At 40.6% G+C, this 26,684-nt stretch overlaps 1 protein-coding gene across 1 annotated transcript in view; it reads left to right on the top strand.

Moving 5' to 3' along the window:
* Positions 1–1,897: 1,897 nt before the first annotated feature.
* Positions 1,898–26,684, top strand: part of clstn3 (calsyntenin 3) — a gene marked incomplete at its 5' end in the record, with an annotated part of 53,068 nt that continues 28,281 nt past the window's right edge. Inside the window, 8 exon segments of the mRNA XM_034221646.1 lie at positions 1,898–2,047; positions 5,898–6,083; positions 7,525–7,812; positions 15,477–15,589; positions 18,726–18,885; positions 20,356–20,415; positions 24,321–24,469; positions 26,017–26,165. Coding sequence (XP_034077537.1) covers positions 1,898–2,047; positions 5,898–6,083; positions 7,525–7,812; positions 15,477–15,589; positions 18,726–18,885; positions 20,356–20,415; positions 24,321–24,469; positions 26,017–26,165 — 1,255 coding nt within the window.

The following is a 26,684-nucleotide window of genomic DNA, read 5'->3' on the forward strand; positions in this document are numbered from 1 at the left end:
CCAATCCAACATCCAATCCCAGAGCTTGAAGATTAATCACGGGGTTTGTCAACGGGACTGTAGTCCCAAACGATAGCTGGGGATTATGGGTAGTGTAGTGTCTTCGGCCATCCTAAACTGAATGTTTTTTCGGATATCATATCGCATTAACAACAACACATCTGGCGTCACAGAGATCTTCTGTTACTGTCCTTTCTTCTTAGAGGAAGTACAGAAACACGTAACTCTGGATTTGTTTAATGTTTGAGGTGCAATAAACGACACAGCAGCTTTCTGGCATGTTAAAACTATTATTTTCTGCCTCGCTCATGAGAGTAACAGCTGGAGAAATTACAGCCTCGCCTACTGATTTCAAATGTGTGCTCTAAAATGATAATTATAAATGACTATTATCATTATTATAAGCAAGACAATAAATGGCAAAGATATGTAGAAAATAAACGTATTTAAGATACGTTCATAAGAAACGTAACGTGGGAGAAAATATGCTTCTAGAAGATATGTAGAAAATAAACGTATTTGAGATACGTTCGTAACGTGGGAGAAAATAAGTTTCTAGCTAAACGTAATTGAGAATGCAGTTTAGTTCTGTGGGAACGTAATTTTTAGGAGACAGGGTTGAACAGATCTGTTGTTTCCTAACGTGCTCAGACGCTGTGGGCTTGTCATTGTCTGTTTTCCTTTCTCCTCTCCCTCCTCCTTTAATTTCACTATCTCTTTCATCCCACTGTTTCTCCTCTCGCCATGTCACACCATCTCCTGTCACACCATCTCCTGTCTCACCTATTGTCTGTCAGCTGGCATGCGGAGCGCTGTCAGACGCTATTCGCTGCCGCCTTTATCTGTAAAAACAGGAAAAGCCATTCACTTCTCATTCTGTTCGCTGCAATTCATCCTCCTCCGCCTCTGGATTAAGTGCTCTGAGCACGATTCTGTTATTGTGTTCACGCAGCGATAGAAGCTTTATCAATGAGCATCATTTGTGCTTTTTTTTTAATCAATTATGCAAGCTCTCTGCTGATGACTAATGCGGCTATTTCTGTTTCCCTTTTATTCTTGTGTTTCATCACGTCTATGCTCGCTTTCGTTGTGTTTGTCTCCTAGGCAGAGGTGGGAAGTAGTGGAGTACAAATACTGTGTTACTACTTAACCCTTATGTTGTGTTCGGGTCTCCCGTTTCAAGTCAAAATGATATAATAACTATGCTCTAGTTTTTTTTATCGGAACAAGGCTTCATGATATCCTCCACAACAGCTATATGAACACTACAACACTCATTTTGACAATTTTAGCCAAGTCTGAAGGTCTCTAAAAATGTATAATTTGGTGTTCGGGTCTGGGGAGACCCAGCTGAATTGTTGTGGGTGACTCGAGATCAAATTTGGCCCAATCAAGATTCATCTTTGACTTTAGACACCCCTCCCCTTCATCCACTGTAACAATAATTGTAAGTCTATTATAGTCAGATAACATCACTATCCACTGTCTTCACTATGGGGAATATAATGAGTGAATTTAATCACATGTTTTACTTAAATATGTGGTGTGATGTGTTTTGGGGCCATCAAATTACAGGATTGTACGGTTATGAATGCATGATAAGTTAGTTATGATGTAGTTTAATATTGGACCAATGAAAACATTGTCATGTTGCCGTTGTTCAGCATGGAAACATTCATTAGCTAACAATGACATTATTGTTCTATTAATATAAAGGGAGGTCAGGTACTCTTTAAAGCAGCTGCTAGTTATGGGTACTTTTTACTGAAGTACATTTCAAAGCCTCTTTACTTTTACTTGAGTAAAGAAGTTTAGTCAGTACTTCTACTTTTACCAGAGTATTTTTAAACACGAGTATCTGTACTTAAGTAAAGGATGTGTGTACTTTGTCTCCTAGGTAACATCAAGAACACGGAGCCTCTGGACTCCAAACGGCAGCGCGTTCACACCTTCTGGGTGACCGCCTTCGACTGCGGGAAGAACCGCGCGCAGGCCGACGCTCAGGTGGTCGTCACGGTGAAGCCGTCCTGCAAATCGGGCTGGATCGGTAATCAATAACTCACATCGCTCTCTTTCTGTCCGCATTATCACGCCCGGATGACTCTCTGCAGGTTTCAGGGGAAGCGTTCAATGTCTCGCTTTTAGTATAGAAATGTGTCGGGGATGCACAAGGGGTCGTTAACCCTGGGGAAGATAGGGACATTTCCTGAGTGTTTTTTAAAGAGGCCCTATTATGCTTTTGGGGTCCCTTTCCTGTAGTGTGTTATATAGGTTTTGGTGCATCTAAATGGTTTGCAGAGGCTAAAATCCCTGTGTTTCCTTCAGAGGGAGTTTCTCTCCCACACTCTCCCCCCCTGCCTGAAACGCCTCCATTGTTTACTTCCTTAACATAATGACATCACTATGTAAAACTCAAGTTTCTATTGGCTAGCGCTCCAACACATTGTACCTCATGGGTTATAGGGGCGGGACATCTCTAAGCAATTGACCAATCAGAGCCGGCCAGCTAACCAATAGAGTAGAGTGGGCTCTGGTTTCAGACAGAGGGTGAAAAGAGGTTCTGCAGCACAGGCAGTATGAGAGAAATAAAGAGCTTTTTGAACATTAAAGCATGGAGACATGTCACGGTAGAGACACTACATACTGATATACACCTGAATGAATGGCTCATTGCGTCCCTTTAACTTTTTCAGCATATCATTTGTAAAAAGAAGTTCTGAAAAAAACTTGCACTAGGAAATGTGAACAAATATTACACAACAAGAAAACATATAATGCGATGTCAATATAGAACCATTGAATGTGCAAGCTAAAATAAACCCCCCCCTAGTTTACTTATTATAAAATGACAAAAAATCAGGCGTACACTGATCAGTAACTTTCAACATTTCTTGACAGTTTCTTCCTGGTATTTGTAGTTATCTACTCTGACTTCATACCGATCTACCCTTTACATTGCCCTCAAAGTGTATATGTTGAACTCCATTTGATAGTCTTCTAACCCCGATGTCCCCTTTCAACACAAAGCGTTATGACGCCTTCGCATTAATCATCCATGCATGTTTTTACAGAGCTGCAGTTGAAGACGTAGTGTTGAACCTCAAGTGATATCAAGGGGAAGGCCTTTAATCAAATGTGTGAATAAATGTATACAACCACAGATGCTACCACTGCACGTTAGATTCCTCTACGGATGAGCAGTCTATTGACAGTCTGATAATATATTCAATTTGAAAATGTCATACAGTGCATTTTAATACATATTCACATGTTATTTATTCAGCTATTCAATGTATATACTCAATGTATTGTTCAAAGTAACCAGAAACAGAACCATTGTGGGAAGTTTCCTTAAAGGTGGGGTAGGTAAGTTTCAGAAACCGGCTCGAGATACGCTTTTTGTTATATTCCATGGAATGCTCTTAACATCCCGATAGCAATGAATATCTGAAGTGCTTTGACAAAAAATCCATAAAAAATGTCATCTATGGAAACCGTAATACTGTAAAAAGCACGACGATTGCCGCCCTGTCTGTCAGCCTTCCATCTCGTGCACGCACAAATGTATCTCATGCCCTCATTGGGCGTGCATTGCGCGTTCATGTGTGTTGGAGGAGGTGCTCTGTAAGGAAGTATGAAGGAAGGGGCGGATTCTTTTCGGCTGTGTACTTTCAAATGTTAGTGCACTCGAGCCGGTTTCTGAAACTTACCTACCCCACCTTTAATATAATATGGTATAAAATCCTGGAGAGCCTCTGTCTTTCTGAGTTTTATTGCATTAAACAATATAGGAAAGGAAGAGAGAGATAAAGGAAACGTTTGAGAAGTAGGAACTTCAACACACAGCAGGTGTCTTACGATACAAATATATATATAAAAGTTTTTTTTTTTGTAAACACACAATGTTGTGTCTATAGAGAGGCGAAGTCCCGCCCATCTACTTCATGGGACCTTATTTCAAAAAAATTATGTGTGTGTAATTCGTGGCACAATTCAAAAGATCTTTCTCTCGCCATTGACTTCAATACATACTTTTTCCGAAATAAGGTCCCATGGAGGTCCCCCAGAAAGGGAGGGACTTCGCCTCTCTATACTTTCACAACCATATACAGTATCTACAGAGTTTCTCTCAGACTCTCTGCGTAAAGTTGAAGCTGAATCCCACGATTTCACTTCTAATAACATCAACCTTTTACACATAAACTGACTAACAGAGATCCTCAAATGAGAGTTGTGTTCATGTTCAAGGGAAGTGAAATAAATGTCATGTTATGAGACGATGAGAGATGTATGGCAGGTGAGAGACTATGAAATTAATTGGTTCAAATGTTTGCTTGACAAAACAATGCAGCATCAATAAAAAATACCTTTTTTAAGGTGAGATTTAAATTTAAAAAAACCTCAGGGCTAACGGGAAGAATTCCACCTCAATAAGCTTTATAGGCAAACACAGGCAAAACAACAACAAATAAGCAAATTAGATTTAACAAAACAACCTCAAGGCTCTAAAGAGAAATCTCACATCAATCACTAGAAGCCATTACAAAAGTCAATAATAAAACCAACAAAACCAACAAGTAAACGAGCAAACATGAAATCTCAAAGCAAACATCAACCAGCAAATTCATTAAATTATTTAGCGAGAGTGTGCATCTGTTTGTATTGATATGTGCTTGTAAGTAAGTGCGGGTTTACAAAAGCACATCAATCTATTCCTGATGAAGGAGAAGCGTTTATTATAATTAAATATTAGGAGTAGTTTGGTTCATCAGTACAGAACCTATAGTTACAATTCTTAAGGGAGGACCTCACGCATCGTCAGAAAATAAAACCCTCTCTCTTTTCCTCCGTACCCAAATCTCTAAAAACGGGCTACAACGGAGCTGATCCAGATTTGCGTCCGATATGACGTAATATCTGAAATGTGGACCCACGGCCCAATCAGAAACGTTGCTATCAGAAACAATGCCCGACTGTTTTGGACGTAATATGGTCGGTGTTTACATTAGCATCGCTAACACTCAGAGCTAACCTGTACTGGAGAGCATGTGTGTGAAGAAGCAGGAAGTAAAAAGGAACTCACCTTGTGGTATAACCGGAAAGAGAGAAAGCCTTTGAGCTCCCGACTGTTTCAGAGAGAATCCTTGATAATCCATGATATGGCGTTTCATCACGGCAGCATTTAGTTTAGACAGCAGCTGCCGGGTCCCGCATGAGCTCAGACCCCTCCTTTTTTTAATCAATTTTTTTAAAGCTTTATACATAAAATCAGCACTTTTGAAACAGGAAGTGAAACAGAGGGATATGAGGCACGGCTAGAATGGGTGATCTGTTTGGTATTTGGAGCAAAACACTTCATAGACATGTTTTCTATATATTTGTATATATATGAGACCTATGCTATTGCCTAGAAATAGCATGATAGGTGACCTTTAAGACAACATTTATGTCGGTTTATTGCAGCGATAACTATTAATATACATTTGTATATTGCAAGGTGACAACAGGAATGTTTATCAGGGCACTTAGCAGAGCTTTGTTGTGTACACATGTTGATGTTTATTTTCAGAATGAATACGTTGCAAAGTAGATATACAAAAAGGAAAATAAGAAATATGTATTTTTAAGAAACAATTTAGCATTAAAAAAGGAAGAAGAAAAAAGTACAAGATGTTATTCACGTTAATGTAATGCATAATGTTTTTGGGGTGGATACAAAGTCAGTATCAGTGTACATAACCTATAGTTACAATTCTTAAGGGAGGTAGACTAAAATGCAAATGTAAACACCCTTGCATTGAAGAGACGTTCCTCTTTATAAATGGAGGCTTTTGCGAATGTGTTTTGCTCCTCTCTTACTTGTTGTGTACAAATGTTGATGCTCATGTTTATTTCAGGATGGGCTAAGCGTGTGGAGTACACCCCCGGCTCCGGCAGCATCCCGCTGTTTCCCAGCCTGCACCTGGAGACCTGCGAGGAGACGGTGTGGAACATCCAGGCCACCGTAGAGCTGCAGACGGGACACATCGGGAAGGGCTGCGACAGAGACAGCTACTCCGACAGATCCGTGAGGCGCCTGTGTGGTGAGACCTGCTTTCACAAAGAATGAAATGCTTTGTTGTCAAATGTCCAATAGATACAGTGAAGGTTTGGCTATTAGGTTTTGCACTACTAAATACTGTTAATATTTACATTAATGATGTGACCTGTAGTTATTGAATTGCTCTTTTTACGGCACTGCATTGTGCTGCTGTGTTTATTGTATTTTTGTAACTCTGGCACAACAGTTTCCTTCAGGATAAATTAAGTCCTATCCTATATTATATTATCTTATCTTATGAACATCTTTAAAGGTCACCTATTATGCTATATTCGAATAATATATTATAGGGCCATATCTATACAAAACATGTCTCTGAAGTGTTTCGCTCAAAATATCAAACAGACGAGGTGAGTACCTTTTTAAAATGTAAACACCATGGACCATATTACTTCCAAAACACATCGCGCATTGTTTATGATACAGCGACGTTGCTGATAGGCCCAGAGGCGTAAAGCCAGCCCACATTTTAGTAATGTCGTCATGACGCAGCAAATCAGCGTTTTGTTTTCTGACACTTTGTGAGTCTCCTGAGTCTGACACACCGGGGACACATATTTATGTATAAAAGACATCAACAAGTGCATTTTGCATGATAGGAGACCTTTAAGTCCCAGCTACAAACTATATACTTAAGATGTAAGAGGAATAAAGGAATAAAGGAAATAAAATAGTGCAAAATATACTAAAGCAAGTTGCAAAAAAAGGAAATATAGAATAAGATAAAGCAGAATGTAAAATGAAATACTGTACAGTAGAATAATCCAATTTAATCAAATGTTTTAATTAGAGAAACATAGGGAAGTTAAAAACAGAAACTGGCACATTGTACTACAATATATAACAACAATACATCTGTAATAATCTGTAAATTACAATAAACACAGTAGTGCGTTAATATTAAAAATTATATTAATGCTGAAAACCAGATTATAGCTCAAAATACATTTACAATACATTAAATAATAATACATAATAACTAAATCAGTATTGCAAAGTTAAATAATTCCCCAGGTTATTTAGCCTACTGTAGATGAAGTCCCTATTGCACATTTTTGGAGGGATACTTTACACATTAATAATATATACATATGTGGATATGTAGATGTCAGGATCCCTTTTTAATAATAATGATAAAGCTTTATTTATATAGCACTTTTCATACAACACATGCAGCTCAAAGTGAGCTGCAGCTTTACAAAATGACACATCACAAGTTAAAAAGAAATTCCCCTCAGATTATTTGTTAAGAACTTTAAAAGGTGCATGCAGCAAAATATAACATTTGATCAGGTAGATAGACACAAAATAATGATTTCTCTCCAACAGATAAGACACAAGACAACTGAGTCGATGCAACAATATAAAATATAAAACCCCATATAATATAATGACTCCCCCCCCCTCTCTCTCTCTCCCCTCAGGTGCTGTGAGGGGAGAGGTAGACCTCCTCCCTCCTCCCTCTCCCGCTGCCAACTGGACCTCCGCTCTGCCCACGCTCCCCTCCTCCGACTCCTCTCTCGTCTTCTCCTTTAACGGGTCGACCCACGTGGCAGTGGTGCCCGACTCGGTGGTCACCGCTCTGTCCGGAGACCACTTCACGCTGCAGCTGTGGATTAGGAGGGGCGGGGCCAACATCCAGCCCACCACCCCCCAGACCAGAGGCAGCCGCAAGGAGGAGGAGACCATCGTGTGCAGCACGGTCAAGAACGGTGAGGAACACTCAGTCTTTGGCTCATTTTATTCTTCTCTATACAGGTCTGCAGAGATGGTGAAAGTACACACATCCTTTACTCAAGTAGAAGTACAGATACTCATGTTTAAAAATACTCTGGTAAAAGTAGAAGTACTGATTAAACTTCTTTACTCAAGTGAAAGTAAAGAGGCTTTGAAATGTACTTCAGTAAAAAGTACCCATAACTAGCAGCTGCTTTAAAGAGTACCTGACCTCCCTTTATATTAATAGAACAATAATGTCATTGTTAGCTAATGAATGTTTCCATGCTGAACAACGGCAACATGACAACGTTTCCATTGGTCCCTCTTCTTTAGAGAAGACCAGGAAATGATGGATACACGGATCGTGTTCAAATCAATAGGCACGCAATGACTCTAAAGAATAATGATCACGCACCAAACACACATTCAGACTAAAGGAACCAGCTGTTTGGAAAATGAGAGAAGTAGAAAGTACAGGTATTTGAGTTCAACATGTAAGAAGTAGAAAGTACAGGTATTTGAGTTCAACATGTAAGAAGTAGAAAGTACAGGTATTTGAGTTCAACATGTAAGAAGTAGAAAGTACAGGTATTTGAGTTCAACATGTATGAAGTAGAAAGTACAGGTATTTGTGTTCAACATATAAGAAGTAGAAAGTACAGGTATTTGAGTTCAACATGTAAGAAGTAGAAAGTACAGGTATTTGGGTTCAACATGTAAGAAGTAGAAAGTACAGGTATTTGGGTTCAACATGTGAGAAGTAGAAAGTACAGGTATTTGGGTTCAACATGTAAGAAGTAGAAAGTACAGGTATTTGAGTTCAACATATAAGAAGTAGAAAGTACAGGTATTTGGGTTCAACATGTAAGAAGTAGAAAGTACAGGTATTTGAGTTCAACATGTAAGAAGTAGAAAGTACAGGTATTTGTGTTCAACATGTAAGAAGTAGAAAGTACAGGTATTTGGGTTCAACATATAAGAAGTAGAAAGTACAGGTATTTGGGTTCAACATGTAAGAAGTAGAAAGTACAGGTATTTGAGTTCAACATGTAAGAAGTAGAAAGTACAGGTATTTGTGTTCAACATGTAAGAAGTAGAAAGTACAGGTATTTGTGTTCAACATATAAGAAGTAGAAAGTACAGGTATTTGGGTTCAACATGTAAGAAGTAGAAAGTACAGGTATTTGAGTTCAACATGTAAGAAGTAGAAAGTACAGGTATTTGTGTTCAACATGTAAGAAGTAGAAAGTACAGGTATTTGGGTTCAACATGTAAGAAGTAGAAAGTACAGGTATTTGAGTTCAACATGTAAGAAGTAGAAAGTTCAGGTATTTGTGTTCAACATGTAAGAAGTAGAAAGTACAGGTATTTGAGTTCAACATGTAAGAAGTAGAAAGTACAGGTATTTGAGTTCAACATGAAAGAAGTAGAAAGTACAGGTATTTGGGTTCAACATGTAAGAAGTAGAAAGTACAGGTATTTGAGTTCAACATGTAAGAAGTAGAAAGTACAGGTATTTGAGTTCAACATGTAAGAAGTAGAAAGTACAGGTATTTGAGTTCAAAATGTAAGAAGTAGAAAGTACAGGTATTTGGGTTCAACATGTAAGAAGTAGAAAGTACAGGTATTTGTAAATGTAACGCATATCAGACATGTAACAGTGAATACAGCAAATTAGGGTGAAGTGTCTTGCCCAAGGACACAAAGTTATGGGTACTTTTTACTTAAGTACATTTCAAAGTCCATCCTTCTTTACTTTTACTTGAGTAAAGAAGTTTAGTCAGTACTTCTACTTTCACCAGAGTATTTTTAAACACGAGTATCTGTGCTTCTACTTGAGTAAAGGATGTGTGTACTTTTGCCATCTCTGGTGCTTTCTTAGACAAACTCAATTTCCCAACCGTAGGTCCAGATGGTTCAAAAGAACTTGATTCACCATTAACCTTAGACGAGATCACCCTCGCTATAAATAACATGAATAAATAAGAACGGTGAGGAACATTTAAGACGACTTTATTGTCATTGCACAAAGAACAACGACATGCAGTTGAGGAACATGATTGAGCAAAAAGAAGTAAAGTGTAGAGGAATACTGTAAATAGTGAGATATGAACAATATATGCATTACAGATATTTACAGTATAGACACTAGTACCCGGCAGTGGCTCAATCAGTAGGGGCTTGGACTGTGAACCGTAGGGTCGCAGGTTCAAGTCCCGGACTACATATGGAATGTGGACTGCTACTTGTAGAGGTCCCCGTTCACCTCTTGCCCTGCCGTGGTGCCCTTGAGCAAAGCATCCCCCTTCCCCCTCACTCCCATTGCTCCCCGGGCGCTGTACAATAGCTGCCCATGCTCCTAGTACTAGCCTCCTGGTGCTAGGATGGGTTAAAAGCAGAGAACACATTTAGCTGTGTGTGCTGTGTGCTCTGCATGTGTGACCATTAAAGAGGGTTTCATCCCTCCCCAATTCTAGTAAAAGTATAATACTCTATGGACAGTGCTCAAATGTAAATGTAAATAGGCGCGTTCACACCGCAGTACTTTTCCCATATAGTTCCGAAATGTCGCGTTCACACCAAAAAGAGCCGGAACTAAAATTAGTTCATCAGAACCACCTTTTCCGTCCCTGCTAGAGAGCAGGTACTGCCGTTCTTTACTCGGAAGGCTTCAGTAGAAGCTGCTGGGACTCCCAGCAGCTTCTACTGAAGCCAGTCCCCAACTCCGGGGACTTCCGGCCGGGGACTTCGGGTGGCACTATACGCCGTGAAGTTGTTTGCTGCCTGCCAGTAAACCCAAAGCAGAAGAAGAAGAAGTGACGTCCGCAGCTTCATTTGCCTAATCCTCCCCCAGGGACTTATTCCGGTGTGAACGCGATCTGTACTTTAAGTTCTCATGAACCTTTGTGGGAAAAGTACTGCGGTGTGAAAGCGCCTAATGTACTTTAATACTGAACTTAAGAATGATTTTGAGCCAATTGTACTTTACTTTAGTATTTAAGAGGAAAATATTATGTTATAAATATATAAATCAAAAGTACCATGAGTGAGTAGAGTGTTTGTAGAATCGTGGTTTTAATAGCATTTCAAAGGAGTATTTCCAATGGGGAGAATTTATTGGGCGATTTGGGGAAGGAAAACATCAGATAATAAACCCTCAGAAGGTTATCCACTCCCCAGATCTGCAGAGAAAGAGAGGGCTGAAAAAATAAAAGCTTTGTATTCCTCAACGAGCACCAAGGTGATCCTGAAAGAGACACTTAGCTCCAGCTGCTGCACCTGAGCAGACGAGCAGTAAACTGCGATGTGCCGGGCAGAATAATGTGTGCATCATGTGAATATTTACAGCTTTGGTATAAAAGCAGCAAATCTTCCTGAGGGTAGCAATAAAACTCACCAGATAAAAAACGGATATTGCACATTGTTCGAAAAATATCACTCGTCACCGGCTTGAGCTTCAATATCAGGATCCATGTGTTTGTGATCCTCTCCAGAATGGAAGTAGTCATCACATACAGAGCATCAACTAGTTCCTGGACAGTGTCCTTCACATGCTGATATCCAAGAGAGGGAGTTACACAGTCACAAGATGGAGGAATATCTGGTCTTGTAGGTAATCATATATCCTGTCATCAACTAAATACTGAGTTTTTACTCAAAATGTTGGCTTTTTTCTCAAAATCAAAAAATTAGGACTTTTTCTCAAAATCCTGACTTTCTCTCAAAATCTCAAAATCCTGACTTTCTCTCAAAATCTAAAAATTCTGACTTTCTCTCAAAATTCTGACTTTTTCTCAAAATCCTGACTTTCTCTCAAAATCTAAAAATTCTGACTTTCTCTAAAAATTCTGACTTTTTCTCAAAATCTCAAAATCCTGACTTTCTCTCAAAATCCTGACTTTCTCTCAAAATCCTGACTTTCTCTCAAAATCTTAAAATCCTGACTTTCTCTCAAAATTCGGACTTTTTCTCAAAATCCTGACTTTCTCTCAAAATCCTGACTTTCTCTCAAAATTCGGACTTTTTCTCAAAATTCGGACTTTTTCATCATCATGTTAATCACATAGCTATCATATGCCTAAAACAGTCCTGATGCTCTTCTAGGTAATCACACATCCTGTTACGTTCAAAAGAGTTTTTTCTCAAAATTTTGGCTTTTTTCTGAAAATCTGACTTTTTCTCAAAATTCTGACTTTTTCTCAAAATCTCAAAGTTCTGACTTTTTCTGAATACTTAACATTTTTAATAATCCCTCGTCGTCACCGGCTTGAGCTTCAATCTCACGATCCATGTATTTCTGATCCTCTCCAGAATGGAAGTAGTCATCACATACAGAGCATCAACTAGTTCCTGAACAGTGTCCTTCACATGCTGATATCCAAGAGAGGGAGTTACACAGTCACAAGATGGAGGAATAGAAAGCAGTCTTCAATGTTTAGTTCAGATTAGCTCCACGTCAGAAATGAGCATGCTTGTCATTTGTCTATCTCCATAGAGGCTGAATCATCATGTTAATCACATAGCTATCATATGCCTCAAACAGTCCTGATGCTCTTCTAGGTAATCATACATCCTGTCATGTTCGCAGCTACAGTTGGGCCTCACTACAAGAACTCGAAATCTTGCTAAGTATATTTGTCTAATATCTAGTCAGAATATGTCTTTACACTTGCTATAAGATATAATAACTTCAGAAGTAACACTGCAGGGAGATATCGGGGTCTTAGAGTTTTTAGACAATGCATCATCTTGTTAAAAATGAGTTGTATCTCAGATTATTTATTTTCAATTATCTAACATCAGAACACTTTTGAACATTTGCGGCTGATTTTGTAACACAACATTTCCTGATTCTGGTAAAAATATAGTTCAAAATGAGTTCTGCTAATTACAAGATCTGATTTATCTAAATACCCCTTCTTATTACAATACATCTTACCGAGCTAATTTTCACTTGTTCTATTGGCAGATTTTTGTACTTATTTCAAGTGAAAACACCTCATTAAGAAAATGATGAAAAAAGTTCGTCAACAAACCTTTTTTACACGACTAAGACGAGACGATGACGAGCTAAAAATAGATTCTTGATAATAAAAACTATGACGAAATGTATATTTAGTTTTCGTTGACGAGATGAGACGGGACTAAGGTGTTAATGGTGGACTATCGGACATTCAAAATGCAGGGTATTTTCCCCCAATTGTCCGTCTTGTCTGTCCTCTTACGTTTCTAACTTGCAATATCATTATTTCCGCTAACAGACACGCTGCAGCAGCGTGCACACATATTGATAAGAGTAGTAGTACCGTTAAAAACCTTAACGATACCCATCCCTAGATATTACACAAGTAAAGTGTTAAGAGAGTGAAATGTTGCTTTACGAATTTCAACACTTGATACTGTCACCTTGATTCCAATTCCAATCCAACTGAATTAGTTTAAAGAGAGAAAATATTTTGACTAAAAGTTTACTAAAATGTAATGATTTTTCATTGACTAAAACGAGACTAAAACTATGAAGGATAAAAAGGACTAAAATGTGACTAAAACTAATAACCATTTTTGTCTTAAGACTAACGGTACGTCCACACGGCAGCGTTGCGTTGAAGCTTGCCGGTGGGCGTGTCTGGAGCGCGACCAACAACCAATCACATTAATCTCCCGCCCCGGACACACAAGCACGCGGTTTGATTGGCTAGAGCAGGGGTGGCCAACCCGCGGCTCTCGAGCCGCATGCGGCTCTTTGCCTAGTTTCATGCGGCTCTTCAGTTCATATCGAATTTTATATGTGTGAGTTTGGGGGAGAGACACTGACTCCTTACTAGTGTTGCACGGTGTACCGATACTTGAAAGGTACCGCGATACCCTGCCGTTAAAAACGTTACGATTCCTCCGTTTCATTAGTATCGGTACTTTAAGAATGACGGGGAAAAGTACTCCGGTGAGAAAGCGCCGTTTTAATAAGAGCCGTGTGTGTTCAGCACTCTGCTTCCACTCCCTGCACTGCAGCCGTGCCTGCAGTCCCTCCCTCTCAAGCACGCTCTAAGTCCCTCCCCTCTCAAGCACGCTCTAAGTGCCTCCCCTCTCTCGTGCACGCGCTAGCTGCCAGAGCATGTGAGAAAACGAGAAGCATGGCTGCAAGTGGGAGTGCAACTGCCGCTGCGCCTCGGCTTGTTGACAAAAAAGACGCCAGGAGCGAAATTTGGAAGTATTTGAGCTATATCTCTGACAGTGAGGGCAAGCCTACGGACACCACGAGGCCTGTCTGTAAGACATTTATTAATTGTATTTAATACGAATTCTTGTCATTTATTTTATTTATTGTTCTCATTATTTAAACGTTTGTGTTCTGGTTCTGGTGTGAAATAAAGCACAATAATTACATTTAAGACCGTTTCCCTTTTTTTAAGAAAATATCGAAAAAGAATCGGAATCGCAATTCTTGACTTGGTATCAAAACTAAAATGTTGGTATCGTGACAACACTAGCTACTCCTGACAGTTAAACCTGATATTTAGTAGGTCTGTTAAGTATTGAATGCTGATCATTCTGACGTAATTTGGCCGGTCAAAGTTGTTTGGGCTCGGATAAAATCGCTCCATTACTTTCGTCCCGTGTTGTGTATGTGTGGTGTCAGTGTGAGAGGATGACAGCGCGTATAATTTTGATGTGGCCCAAGAGCCAATCACAATAATACCTGCGATGCAGTGAACCAATCACCTTTGAGGGGGGGGGGGGAAACCTATCGTTGATTAAACATTATCCAGTGTTTCCCCTGCCATTGTCTTGGAGGGGCGCTGCGCCCCGCCAACGGAGCCCCGCCAACGGAGCCCCGCGCCCCCCTGAAATTCAAGGTGTTTAAAAAAAAAATATATATATACTTTTTTTTTTTAATATATATATAGCACCAAATTGCAAATAATCTATAACTACTGTCACTTTTCACATTGAACATGTGCTCTTTTATTAAATAAACTAAACGCTTTCATTTTAAGTTGTGAGTTTAGTGTTTTTGACCCTAAGAAACACTGATGCATTAATCAATAACAATAATCCACAGCTCCTCTCTCTGCTCCAGAGGATTTAAAAAAAAAATATCCCAATGCCACAAAAATGCATCAGTGACGTGGTTGAAATCTTGTCTCCAGAAAACAAAAAACTGAAACAAGCGGTATCAGTGACTGTGTGTTTGATGTGGCTCTTTGCAGTAACATAGAAAAAATGTGGCTCTTAACCTCTGACTGGTTGGCCACCCCTGGGCTAGAGCTTGTACTGGCATATGATTTGATTGGCTGGCGCTTCCGTCAACGCTTGAAAAGTTGTACTTTTCTCAACTTTCGAAGCGAGCAACGTGACCAAAGCGAAGCGACGGAACCACAATGCAGTTCGGCAAAGTGTGGCGTCTCGGTTGAAGCACGCAACGCTGCCGTGTGGACGTACCGTAAGACTAAATCAAAAATAGCTGCCAAAATTAACACTGTTTTGTTATCATGTGTACTCTGATATTGGAAGAGTACATTCTGTATTTTCCCAACACACATTCTCCAGCTTCTTTCTGAGGGTTTATTCTCTGCAGAAATGATCAGGTAGTGAGACAGTCAGTTTGAAAGACCCCACTGACCCTCCAATTATCTCCTGCTCTCTCTTCGCTCCACAGACGATTCCTTCTCCCATTACTCCCTCTCGGTGCACGGCTGCCGCCTCTCGCTCTTCTACTGGCCCGACGTCTCCGCCGCTCGGCCCGTCAAGTTCCTCTGGAAACTGGAGCAGGTACTGAGGGAGAAGAGCACTTTGCTTTGATGTTATGTGTGTCTGTACCTTTGGAAATTACACCCAACACCAGGAAATGCAATATGTCAAACATCTGATCAGATTTAACAAAACACTCATCTTTTGGTGAAATGTCAAGTTTCCTTCAATTCACTTCAGATCGATTTTCATTCAAGGTTACAGAGTTGCCTAAACATAAAAAAGCAACGAAAAAAAGGCACAATAATAATAATAATAATAATTAATTATGTAAAACTATATATTCTAAATAATAAATAAACCAAATTTGAATTATAGTACAATAATAATAATAATCTAAATTCTTTCTTTGTCTTTATTTTTCAAGTTTTCACACTTTTTTCTGCTTGATTATCTAAAAACACAAAATGAACGTATCAAACACGGCCATTCTCAACATGTGAATGCTAGATTGCTTGTTTTCCATCACCATGTATTAATCATATCTCTCAAAATACATAATTAAACCATTAATCATTTCCAGAAATAGTTTTAAACCCTTTTAAATATGCAATACATCTCCAGTTGATATAATAAATGATGAACATAGCTTTAAAATAAATGATTAAATACATTATTCTCACTCATACAGGCTCATATAAACATTATGAACATAAACAAAACCAAACATTATATATGTACCTTTAAATAACATAGTTATAGAGAAGAATTCCACAATATTTGCTTTAATCCAGAAGTTTAAGGACCCTAAATTACCTGATTGTCAGACAGTGGAGGGTGTGGTTCGTTGTTTTGACTGAAGCCACCGCTCACAGACAGATTGAAGCAGATTAGAAGATGCTGAGCTGATACAGGAGATTAGTTCAATCCCTCTGTCTGAACCTTCGATAGTTTATTACCCCGTCTTTCCTTTCCGCCCCTCTTCCATTGTCTTTCTTCTGATGTCACCATGTCTGTAGAGGAGAGCTAAAACCAGAAATATACATTGATTAAATGTCACCTATCTTAGCAATCTTAGGTCTCAGATATATACAAATATATAAAAAACATGTCTATGAAGTGTTTTCTTCAAAATACCAAACAGATCACCCATTCTAGCCATGCCTCATATCCCTCTGTTTCACTTCCTGTTTCAAAAGTGCTGATTTTGAATTGATATAAAAAATAAGGAGGGGGCTGAGCTCATGCGGGACCCGGCAGCTACTGTCTAAACTAAATGCTGCCGTGATGAAACGCCATATCATGGATTATCAAGGATTCTCTCTGAAACAGTCGGGAGCTCAAAGGCTTTCTCTCTTGCCGGTTAAACCACAAGGTGAGTTCCTTTTTACTTCCTGCTTCTTCACACACATGCTCTCCAGCACAGGTTAGCTCTGAGTGTTAGCGATGCTAATGTAAACACCGACCATATTACGTCCAAAACAGTCGGGCATTGTTTCTGATAGCAACGTTTCTGATTGGGCCGTGGGTCCACATTTCAGATATTACGTCATATCGGACGCAAATCTGGATCAGCTCCGTTGTTCCCCGTTTTTAGAGATTTGGGTACGGAGGAAAAGAGAGAGGGTTTTATTTTCTGACGCTGCGTGTGTTCCCCGACACACCGGGGACACTTACTTATGTAGAAAAGACATCAAAAAGTGAATTTTGCATGATAGGTCCCCTTTAAATAATCACCAGTGTCATGTACTTAAAAAAACCAAAATAGACATATTAACCACTGCTCTTGTTAACATGTGGAGATAAACAGCTAGTTTTGCACCATTAATAACTCTTTCTGTGCAATTAACCTCAACATCTTGATTGTCCTTGCGGTAGATAACATCTTTGTATTTTACTTTAAGACTTCCCTTCTTTGTTATCTGAAGCAATATATAACTTTTATATAACTTTTCTTGGTTGCTTCTTAGGATTCTCTGCCAGACTTGTAGCTGCTGCTCCATCCTTATCATCTGTCACATTCATATATCTATATTATGTATTTATTTCAAAGAGGACCATGCATACAAATACATTTCAATCAGGAGACACGGTTTTGATGTAAGAATACATATTTATTGCCAGGAATACACAAATGAATGTAATGGAGTTTTAGCGATTAGGCCCCGTTGTGCAGGAGTATCATTCGGGGGGGGAGAACCGATCCAATGAAACCCCCCGGGGTCTAGACACTGGTGGTGGTGAATGGGTAGTTGGGTTTGGTCTGAAGGGGAGAGGCTTAGCTTGACCCTGGTGGTGGTGAATGGATAGTTGGATTCGGTCTGAAGGGGAGCGGCTTAGCTTGACCCTGGTAGTGGTCAATGGATAGTTGGGTTCGGTCTGAAGGGGAGTGGCTTAGCTTGACCCTGGTGGTGGTGAATGGATAGTTGGAGTCGGTCTGAAGGGGAGTAGCTTAGCTTGACCCTGGTGGTGGTGAATGGATAGTTGGGTTCGGTCTGAAGGGGAGTGGCTTAGCTTGACCCTGGTGGTGGTCAATGGATAGTTGGGTTCGGTCTGAAGGGGAGGGGCTTAGCTTGACCCTGGATTCAGAGGGACAGGAGGTGGAAAGGGGTGGAAGGGGGTTGCGTCGAGTCACCTGAAATGACAGCTGTCAGAGGGGAGAGCAGATTTAAAAGGGTTAGCGGAGCGCTATGATAGGCTTGTGAGAATAGAGCGAAGTGATTGGTTAAGCTGGGGAGTGACACCCCTGATCACTTATTGAGAGGAGAGAGAGTAGTAACATGGAAATAGTAAATTAATGAGAAAAGACGGTATTCCTGGTTGAACTTGCGCTGATAATCAACAAACACTAAAAACATTGCATAATCTCTATCACACAAACAATTATAAAACATAATTTAAGTACAGGTCAATAAAGTAATACATTGTACAGTTAAAATATAATATTACAATAAAGTTAAAATGGAAATACAAAATACAGTTAAAATTGGAAAACTTTAATTTAACCTTTATTGCTATTTTTTCTATATTTATCCTTTAAGTACACTCAATTACTTCTTCTAATTCTCCTTTTATATAAAACATGTTTTAATTAGCAACTGTCTTGTAACCAAATGTCCCTCTGATACAAATAAAAGATCCTGATTCTGATCCAATCCTTTTCATTTGAACCTGTCTCCTTTGTCTCGGCTCACGTTGTGTTCTGTCTCTCCTGCAGGTGTGTGACAGTGAGTGGCATCACCTCTCCCTCAGTGTCCAGTTCCCCTCGGTGACCCTGTACGTCGACGGCGTGACCTTCGACCCCGCCCTCATCCACGACAACGGAGCCATCCCCAACCCTCTGCCCCGCCAGAGGATGCTCATCGGCGCATGCTGGGGTAACCTACTTTATTTATGCTCATTGAATGCACCCATTAGATTTTTTTTTTTGTCATTAAGACTTTTATTACATTTTTCACATTTTATACATAAATGCAGAACAAACATAAACAGGCAGCAGACCCCGCCCCCGACCCCCCCCGGGATTTACAATAAATATATCACCACATTTGATTTGATTTATTTCGAATGTGAAAAACAATAATAATAAAAAATAATAATGAAATGAAACATGAGAATTATTATACTATACAAACGTAGGCAGTGTCAAATTGATCGTACTGTAAACACCCAGTTATGATTAAACAATTTCATCCCTGTGTCTTGTGAACATCATGTCCTCCACCACATACATCTCATCCAGCTGTGTGATGGGTCCGTATGCAGCAGAGAGCAGTTTCTTTACTCTTTGCATAAATGCTACGAGCAGCAGTTTGCATTTCCTCTTCTGCATCCGTCTGTCAGAGATATCAGGCGGCCATCTCTCTGAGCACCGGCAACTCACAACCCCTCGTCTGGCGTCTTCAGACAATCTGCAGAGACATCGCCATCCTCTCCCTCACTGCCCTCTGTTATAATTGAGTTGATGCGTTTTGTCTTCGAAGGCTAATAATACGACTGACTTATCAATTATTCAGGGCAGCAGAACAACACAGACAGCTATCAGCCACTCACTCTCGAATGGCTGGTAAAAAATGGGAAACTCTGGCTGCCAATTAGCAGTGAAACACACACTCTCTCTCTCTCACACACACACACACACACACACACACACACACACACACACACACACACACACACACACACACACACACACACACACACACACACGTATTCACAGTGTTACACTCTCATCCACAGTGGTAGTCGTTCTGCTGCCTGCGTTGCAGCAGCTGCTGCTACATAATGAGGAGATGGTGCATTTCTCAATATCATCTATAATTCTCCTGCCTGCATTTTCTCGCTTGTGCCTCCTCGTGTTATTTATTCATTTATAAGATGTTCATTCTCCCTGCCACCACCCAAGTGGCGATGAGGTCTTAAAATGTATGGAAAGGGTCTAAAAAAAGGTCTTAAAATGTATTACATTTGACTTCAGGATTCCTGCATGTACCCTGATACAGTTAAAACCAACTCATCTACAAGTTACATCACAAAACAAAATGTACAATAATGTTGTAAAATGATAAACAATTTAATTATCTTTCCCTTTCTTTGTTTATATGTATCTAAGAAGAGACAATGCACATTAAGTAACATGAGCACTTGTGTCCATTATGAAAATGTGCATTGTTCCATCAAGGCAAATGTTGATGGCATTCAAAGACAAAAAACACATTGAAGTTAAATTACAGCACATATTAAAAGCACATTAGTACAAACCCATAAAAACCCAACACACACAGAAGCTCAGATCCTCGGGGTGCATTTCTGTTTTTCTAATTCCCCTCTGTCTTGTTTCCCTGCAGAGCCCGAAGAGAAGCAGAAGGAGATCGTGAACAACACCATCCCCGAGGGGAAAGACTCAGGTGAGCTGAACTATATCAGCGGTGCATTCTGCTGTGTCATTGTTGGTGTGTTATTCATGTGCATATTAACATGTTTAGTTGTGATAATATATATGAGAACATCAGTCAATCCTCACAGTAGATAACGAGCTGAGTCCCAGATCAAATGCACGCAAAAGGGTCTTTCAGCGTGTTTTCTCTCTGTGATTGTGCTGCTATGTTAGAATAGAATATAATCCTTTAAGTCATTATGTACAAAGACAGAAAGAAAAGCTTCTCCCTTTTGAAAGGTGCCATCAAAACAAAAACATCTCAACATACGACGACAAATACACGCAGCATACATACTTATGTAAGAAATAAAGAATAAAGTGCAGTAATTATTTCCAGGGGTATAAAAAAAAAATGTAATCAATAATAATAGGTATGTATTTATGCGTTTATTGGAGGATGTTTAAGGGGTATGAGTTCAGGAGTTTAGTGCAACGATGGCTCTTTGGTTGTTCTTTGTTTTTCATGTATTGTGTCTTGATGCAAGTCGAATTTCAGACTTGATCTGACCATTAAAGTATTATAGAGGCGAAGTCCCTCCCTTTCCTCCATGGGACCTTATTTCGGAAAAAGTATATATTGAAGTCAATGGAGAGAGAAAGATTATCTTTTGAATTGTGCCACGAATTACACACATGATGTTTGTCAATTTAAAAGATAATTTTGCAAGTTAAAAAAATAAAACTGTCGTAAAACTGTGAAGTGACACTTTGTGTGTGAAACCGCTCAATGAACTACATCTCCCGTCTCGCACCACACACCAAGACGGCCGTCACGTTGAAACATTTCACTTATTTCTTTCAGAATGAGGCGGAACGTATTAAAAGAGATGGAAATCACTCCAAGTCTGGGCACGTTGAGAGCTGTGCATGCACACAAGGGGAGTTAGTCGGTTCCTAAGAGCCAGCATGCGGGACCGGGACTCTGGGATTTGTAGTCTTTCTAGTTGCGTATTTTTCATAGTCTTATATTTCAACAGTTTTACAACAAACTGTGACTTTTTTGACATGGAAATGATTTTTAAGATCGACAAACATCATGTGTGTAATTCGTGGCACAATTCAAACGGGATCGAAAGATAATCTTTCTCTCTCCATTGACTTCAATGTATAATTTTCCGAAATAATGTCCCATGGAGCGGAAGTAGATGGGCGGGACTTCGCCTCTCTATTGTATCGTATGTGTGTTTAGTTTAATTTAGTTTAGTTGTTTATAGTGTCGTGGACAGTCCCATTGATCAACTGTCACAAAAACAGTAAATGGGCCAGCTTTAGCAAACATTGCTAATTTCCATCTGTTGACCCCGGCCAGATTATAATGGGAACCTTTTTAAAATCACAATAGGGTGAGTTGCCCTAATGTGGGACACTCTTCTCGCTTTAAGCCTAATGTGGGACACTTGTTTGAAGGTTGTTCCACCCTCATCTGTGATTGGACATTTGAGAAGTCGCATGACATCACAGCTTGTGTTAACCCATAGTTTCATTGACTCATTTGTTTGCGGAAGACCTACACCCATTGGAGCTTAAGTGTCCCACATTAGGGAGTGTCCCACATTAGGGAGTTTCCCACATTAGGGAGTTTCCCACATTAGGGAGTGTCCCACATTAGGGAGTTTCCCACATTAGGGAGTGTCCCACATTAGGGAGTGTCCCACATTAGGGAGTTTCCCACATTAGAAAGTGTCCCACATTAGAAAGTGTCCCACATTAGGGAGTGTCCCACATTAGAAAGTGTCCCACATTAGAAAGTGTCCCACATTAGGGAGTGTCCCACATTAGAAAGTGTCCCACATTAGGGAGTGTCCCACATTAGAAAGTGTCCCACATTAGAAAGTGTCCCACATTAGGGAGTGTCCCACATTAGGGAGTGTCCCACATTAGGGAGTGTCCCACATTAGGGAGTGTCCCACATTAGGGAGTTTCCCACATTAGGGAGTGTCCCACATTAGGGAGTGTCCCACATTAGGGAGTTTCCCACATTAGGGAGTGTCCCACATTAGGGAGTGTCCCACATTAGGGAGTGTCCCACATTAGGGAGTGTCCCACATTAGAAAGTGTCCCACATTAGGAAGTGTCCAGCATTAGGGAGTGTCCCACATTAGGGAGTGTCCCACATTAGAAAGTGTCCCACATTAGGAAGTGTCCAGCATTAGAAAGTGTCCCACATTAGGGAGTGTCCCACATTAGAAAGTGTCCCACATTAGGGAGTGTCCCACATTAGGGAGTGTCCCACATTAGAAAGTGTCCCACATTAGGAAGTGTCCAGCATTAGGGAGTGTCCCACATTAGGGAGTGTCCCACATTAGAAAGTGTCCCACATTAGGAAGTGTCCAGCATTAGGGAGTGTCCCACATTAGAAAGTGTCCCACATTAGGGAGTGTCCCACTTTAGAAAGTGTCCCACATTAGGGAGTGTCCCACATTAGAAAGTGTCCCACATTAGGGAGTGTCCCACATTAGAAAGTGTCCCACATTAGGGAGTTTCCCACATTAGGGAGTGTCCCACATTAGGGAGTGTCCCACATTAGGGAGTGTCCCACATTAGAAAGTGTCCCACATTAGGGAGTGTCCCACATTAGGGAGTGTCCCACATTAGGGAGTGTCCCACATTAGAAAGTGTCCCACATTAGGGAGTGTCCCACATTAGGGAGTGTCCCACATTAAGGAGTGTCCCACATTAGGGAGTGTCCCACATTAGAAAGTGTCCCACATTAGGGAGTGTCCCACATTAGAAAGTGTCCCACATTAGGGAGTGTCCCACATTAGAAAGTGTCCCACATTAGAAAGTGTCCCACATTAGGGAGTGTCCCACATTAGAAAGTGTCCCACATTAGGGAGTGTCCCACATTAGAAAGTGTCCCACATTAGGGAGTGTCCCACATTAGGGAGTGTCCCACATTAGAAAGTGTCCCACATTAGGGAGTGTCCCACATTAGGGAGTGTCCCACATTAGAAAGTGTCCCACATTAGGGAGTGTCCCACATTAGAAAGTGTCCCACATTAGGGAGTGTCCCACATTAGAAAGTGTCCCACATTAGGGAGTGTCCCACATTAGAAAGTGTCCCACATTAGGGAGTGTCCCACATTAGGGAGTGTCCCACATTAGGGCAACTCACCCTACAACAGCATTAGTTATAAAAAAAGAGAAGGAAAGACAAGTAGATACAGGCGAAAGGATAAAAGAGAACTTTAATATGTGACCGTCAGAGGTTGCGCTAGACTTTTTCGCTGCCCGTCATTTTGACGGACAGGATCGTAAAACTTCTGTCAAAATCCAGAATTACCCGTTGGCCTTTACACAACTCTGACGGGGGGGGGGAGAAAGAATGCTCGTGAACTGTCAAGGGGGGGGGGGGGGGGCGAGAGACAGTTCACATGCGCCGTGTTATGCATGGCTGCTGCACCTCGCGGGAGCGTACACAGCGTAAAGCCAAAACTCAGACAGTTCAATGATTCGTACGGCACAGTTAGGTTTGGAAACGGTATAATTTCCTTTTTGGAGGGCATGCATAACACGGCATCACACCGGAGCCTCGCTGCGGGGAAGCTTTGGCGCTGTTCCGAGTTTGTTCTAATCTGTCAAAATGACGGACTGCTTTCAGATTTGTCCGTCATTGTTGAAAAAAATCCGTCATAGACGGAAAATATTCGGTTAACGCGACCTCATGATATTTAATTGCTCTTTTTGGTGTACAGTTTTACTATCATGCTGCTGTGTTTATTAGATTTTTATAACTCTGGCACAACAATTTCCTTCGGGATGAATAAAGTCTCATCTTATCTCATCTTAATAAAATGCAAACAACACACATTACTACATACATGTCACATATAGAGCATCACAATCACATAACAGTGTTCTCTCTGTTCCCAGTGAAGTATGTGGGTGGATACCACGGGCTGTTGTCGGGGGTGACGGTGCGCCCGGGCAGCGTGGAGCCTCACAGCGTCGTCGAGTGTCTCTACGCCTGCAGGGAGGGCCTCGACTTCGGGGACCTGGAGACTCTGGGCTCCGGCATGAAGGTGAACACTCAGAGACAGTAGAGCGCCATTTTATACAGAGAGAGAGGGCGCTTAAAGGTCCCCTATTATGCAAAATCCACTTGTTCACGTCTCTTCTACATCAACATGTGTCCCCTCTTCTTCATGTCTCTTCTACATCAACATGTGTCCCCTCTTCTTCATGTCTCTTCTACATCAACATGTGTCCCCTCTTCTTCATGTCTCTTCTACATCAACATGTGTCCCCTCTTCTTCATGTCTCTTCTACATCAACATGTGTCCCCTCTTCTTCATGTCTCTTCTACATCAACATGTGTCCCCTCTTCTTCATGTCTCTTCTACATCAACATGTGTCCCCTCTTCTTCATGTCTCTTCTACATCAACATGTGTCCCCTCTTCTTCATGTCTCTTCTACATCAACATGTGTCCCCTCTTCTTCATGTCTCTTCTACATCAACATGTGTCCCCTCTTCTTCATGTCTCTTCTACATCAACATGTGTCCCCTCTTCTTCATGTCTTTTCTACATCAACATGTGTCCCCTCTTCTTCATGTCTCTTCTACATCAACATGTGTCCCCTCTGTGGAAAGAGACTCTGAAAGTTTCAGGAACAAAGATTCTCTCTCTTTTTGATCCATTTCTATAAAAACCTGTCTGAAAATGAGCTGATCAGATTTTGGCCACTTTATGATGTCATAACGATGTTTGTCTTGTGTAACCATTAGCCAATCAGCAACCAAGGTAACCCCCCCCCCCCCCCATTGTGTTCTTTGTAACCAAATCTCTCTCAGAGGGGCGTGGGGAGGGGCTCCTTATTTTCATCTAAAGTAACAGACAGAGAATCAGCACTTTGGAAACAGGGCTGAAACAGAGGGGATTATGGGTAATGCTGCCATTATCTGTTTGGTGTTTCAGCCAATCAGAGACATGTTCTGTATATCTGAGACCTATAATATATTGTTGAAAAACAGTATAATAGGGGACCTTTAATGCTCTTTTGGGGGGGGTTACCTTTCAAGTAGTGTTATATAGTAAATGGACTGTACTTATATAGCGCTTTATCGTCTTTACGACCCCTCAAAGTGCTTTACATGCTACGAGTCATTCAGCCTTTCACAACCATTCATACAGAGCAGTGTACCTTGCTCTAGGAGCTAACATTCACAAATATTCAATTTGAGTCCAAACAAGATGGATATTTACAGAGAGCAAAACCTGTCTCAATCTTATCATTGGCGTCAGACTTGAAAAAGTGATATCCTTATCATTTAATTGCAACACAAATTGTGGGTTTGTTGCCAAATGTGCTTCTGACCTCCTCTAGTGGCGGTACAATAAACATATATTGGTTCAATGTGTGTAAAAAGGGTCAATGAGTGACATGTTTTGCTGCTAAAATCATTGATCATGTGTCTGCTCTGATATCCCTTCAAAAGAACCAAAAAGAAGTTTAATCCAAAGTTCCTCTTTGTAAAGTGTCCAGTTTTTGTCTTTGAGCATCAGCAACGTGATGTCCTCTTAGGTAAATTGTTGAGAAGTGATTTAAAGCGTCTGTTTCCCCGTGCAGGTCCATGTGAACCCCAGCCAGTCGGTGCTGGTTCTGGAGGGAGACGACATTGAGAGTTTTAACCGCGCCGTGCAGCAGGTCACCTACAGGAACTCTCTACGCTTTGCCACACCGGGGGTCAGACCCCTAAAACTGACCACCTCCCTCAGGTACACACGCACACACACACACACACACGCACGCACACACAACCTCACAAACCTAATTCCAGCCTCCTAAGTCAAAAACTGTGTCTGCCAAATAGTGGGGAAATGTTTTGTGGATGGAACGAACAAATAGATTGTTGTTTTGTATTCTTAACTTTGTTTCCTAATATATTTATTACTTTGATCCATTGCTAGTTTTAGCAACAAATGTCTGCAACACACACACACACACACACACACACACACACACACACACACACACACACACACACACACACACACACACACACACACACACACACACACACACACACACACACACACACACACACACACACACACACACACACACACACACACACACACACACACACACACACACACACACACACCAAGTCAGGAAGTAAAACCAGAAATTACACAAGGCAAGAATACTTTTCAAAAATAATACAGGAAACAATTAGAAAACGTTCCCAACAAAAACTACCACAAACAAGAAAGGAACCAAACAATACAAATGAT

The sequence above is a fragment of the Gymnodraco acuticeps genome, unplaced genomic scaffold, assembly GCF_902827175.1.
Source record: "Gymnodraco acuticeps unplaced genomic scaffold, fGymAcu1.1, whole genome shotgun sequence".
Lineage (NCBI taxonomy): Eukaryota > Metazoa > Chordata > Actinopteri > Perciformes > Bathydraconidae > Gymnodraco > Gymnodraco acuticeps.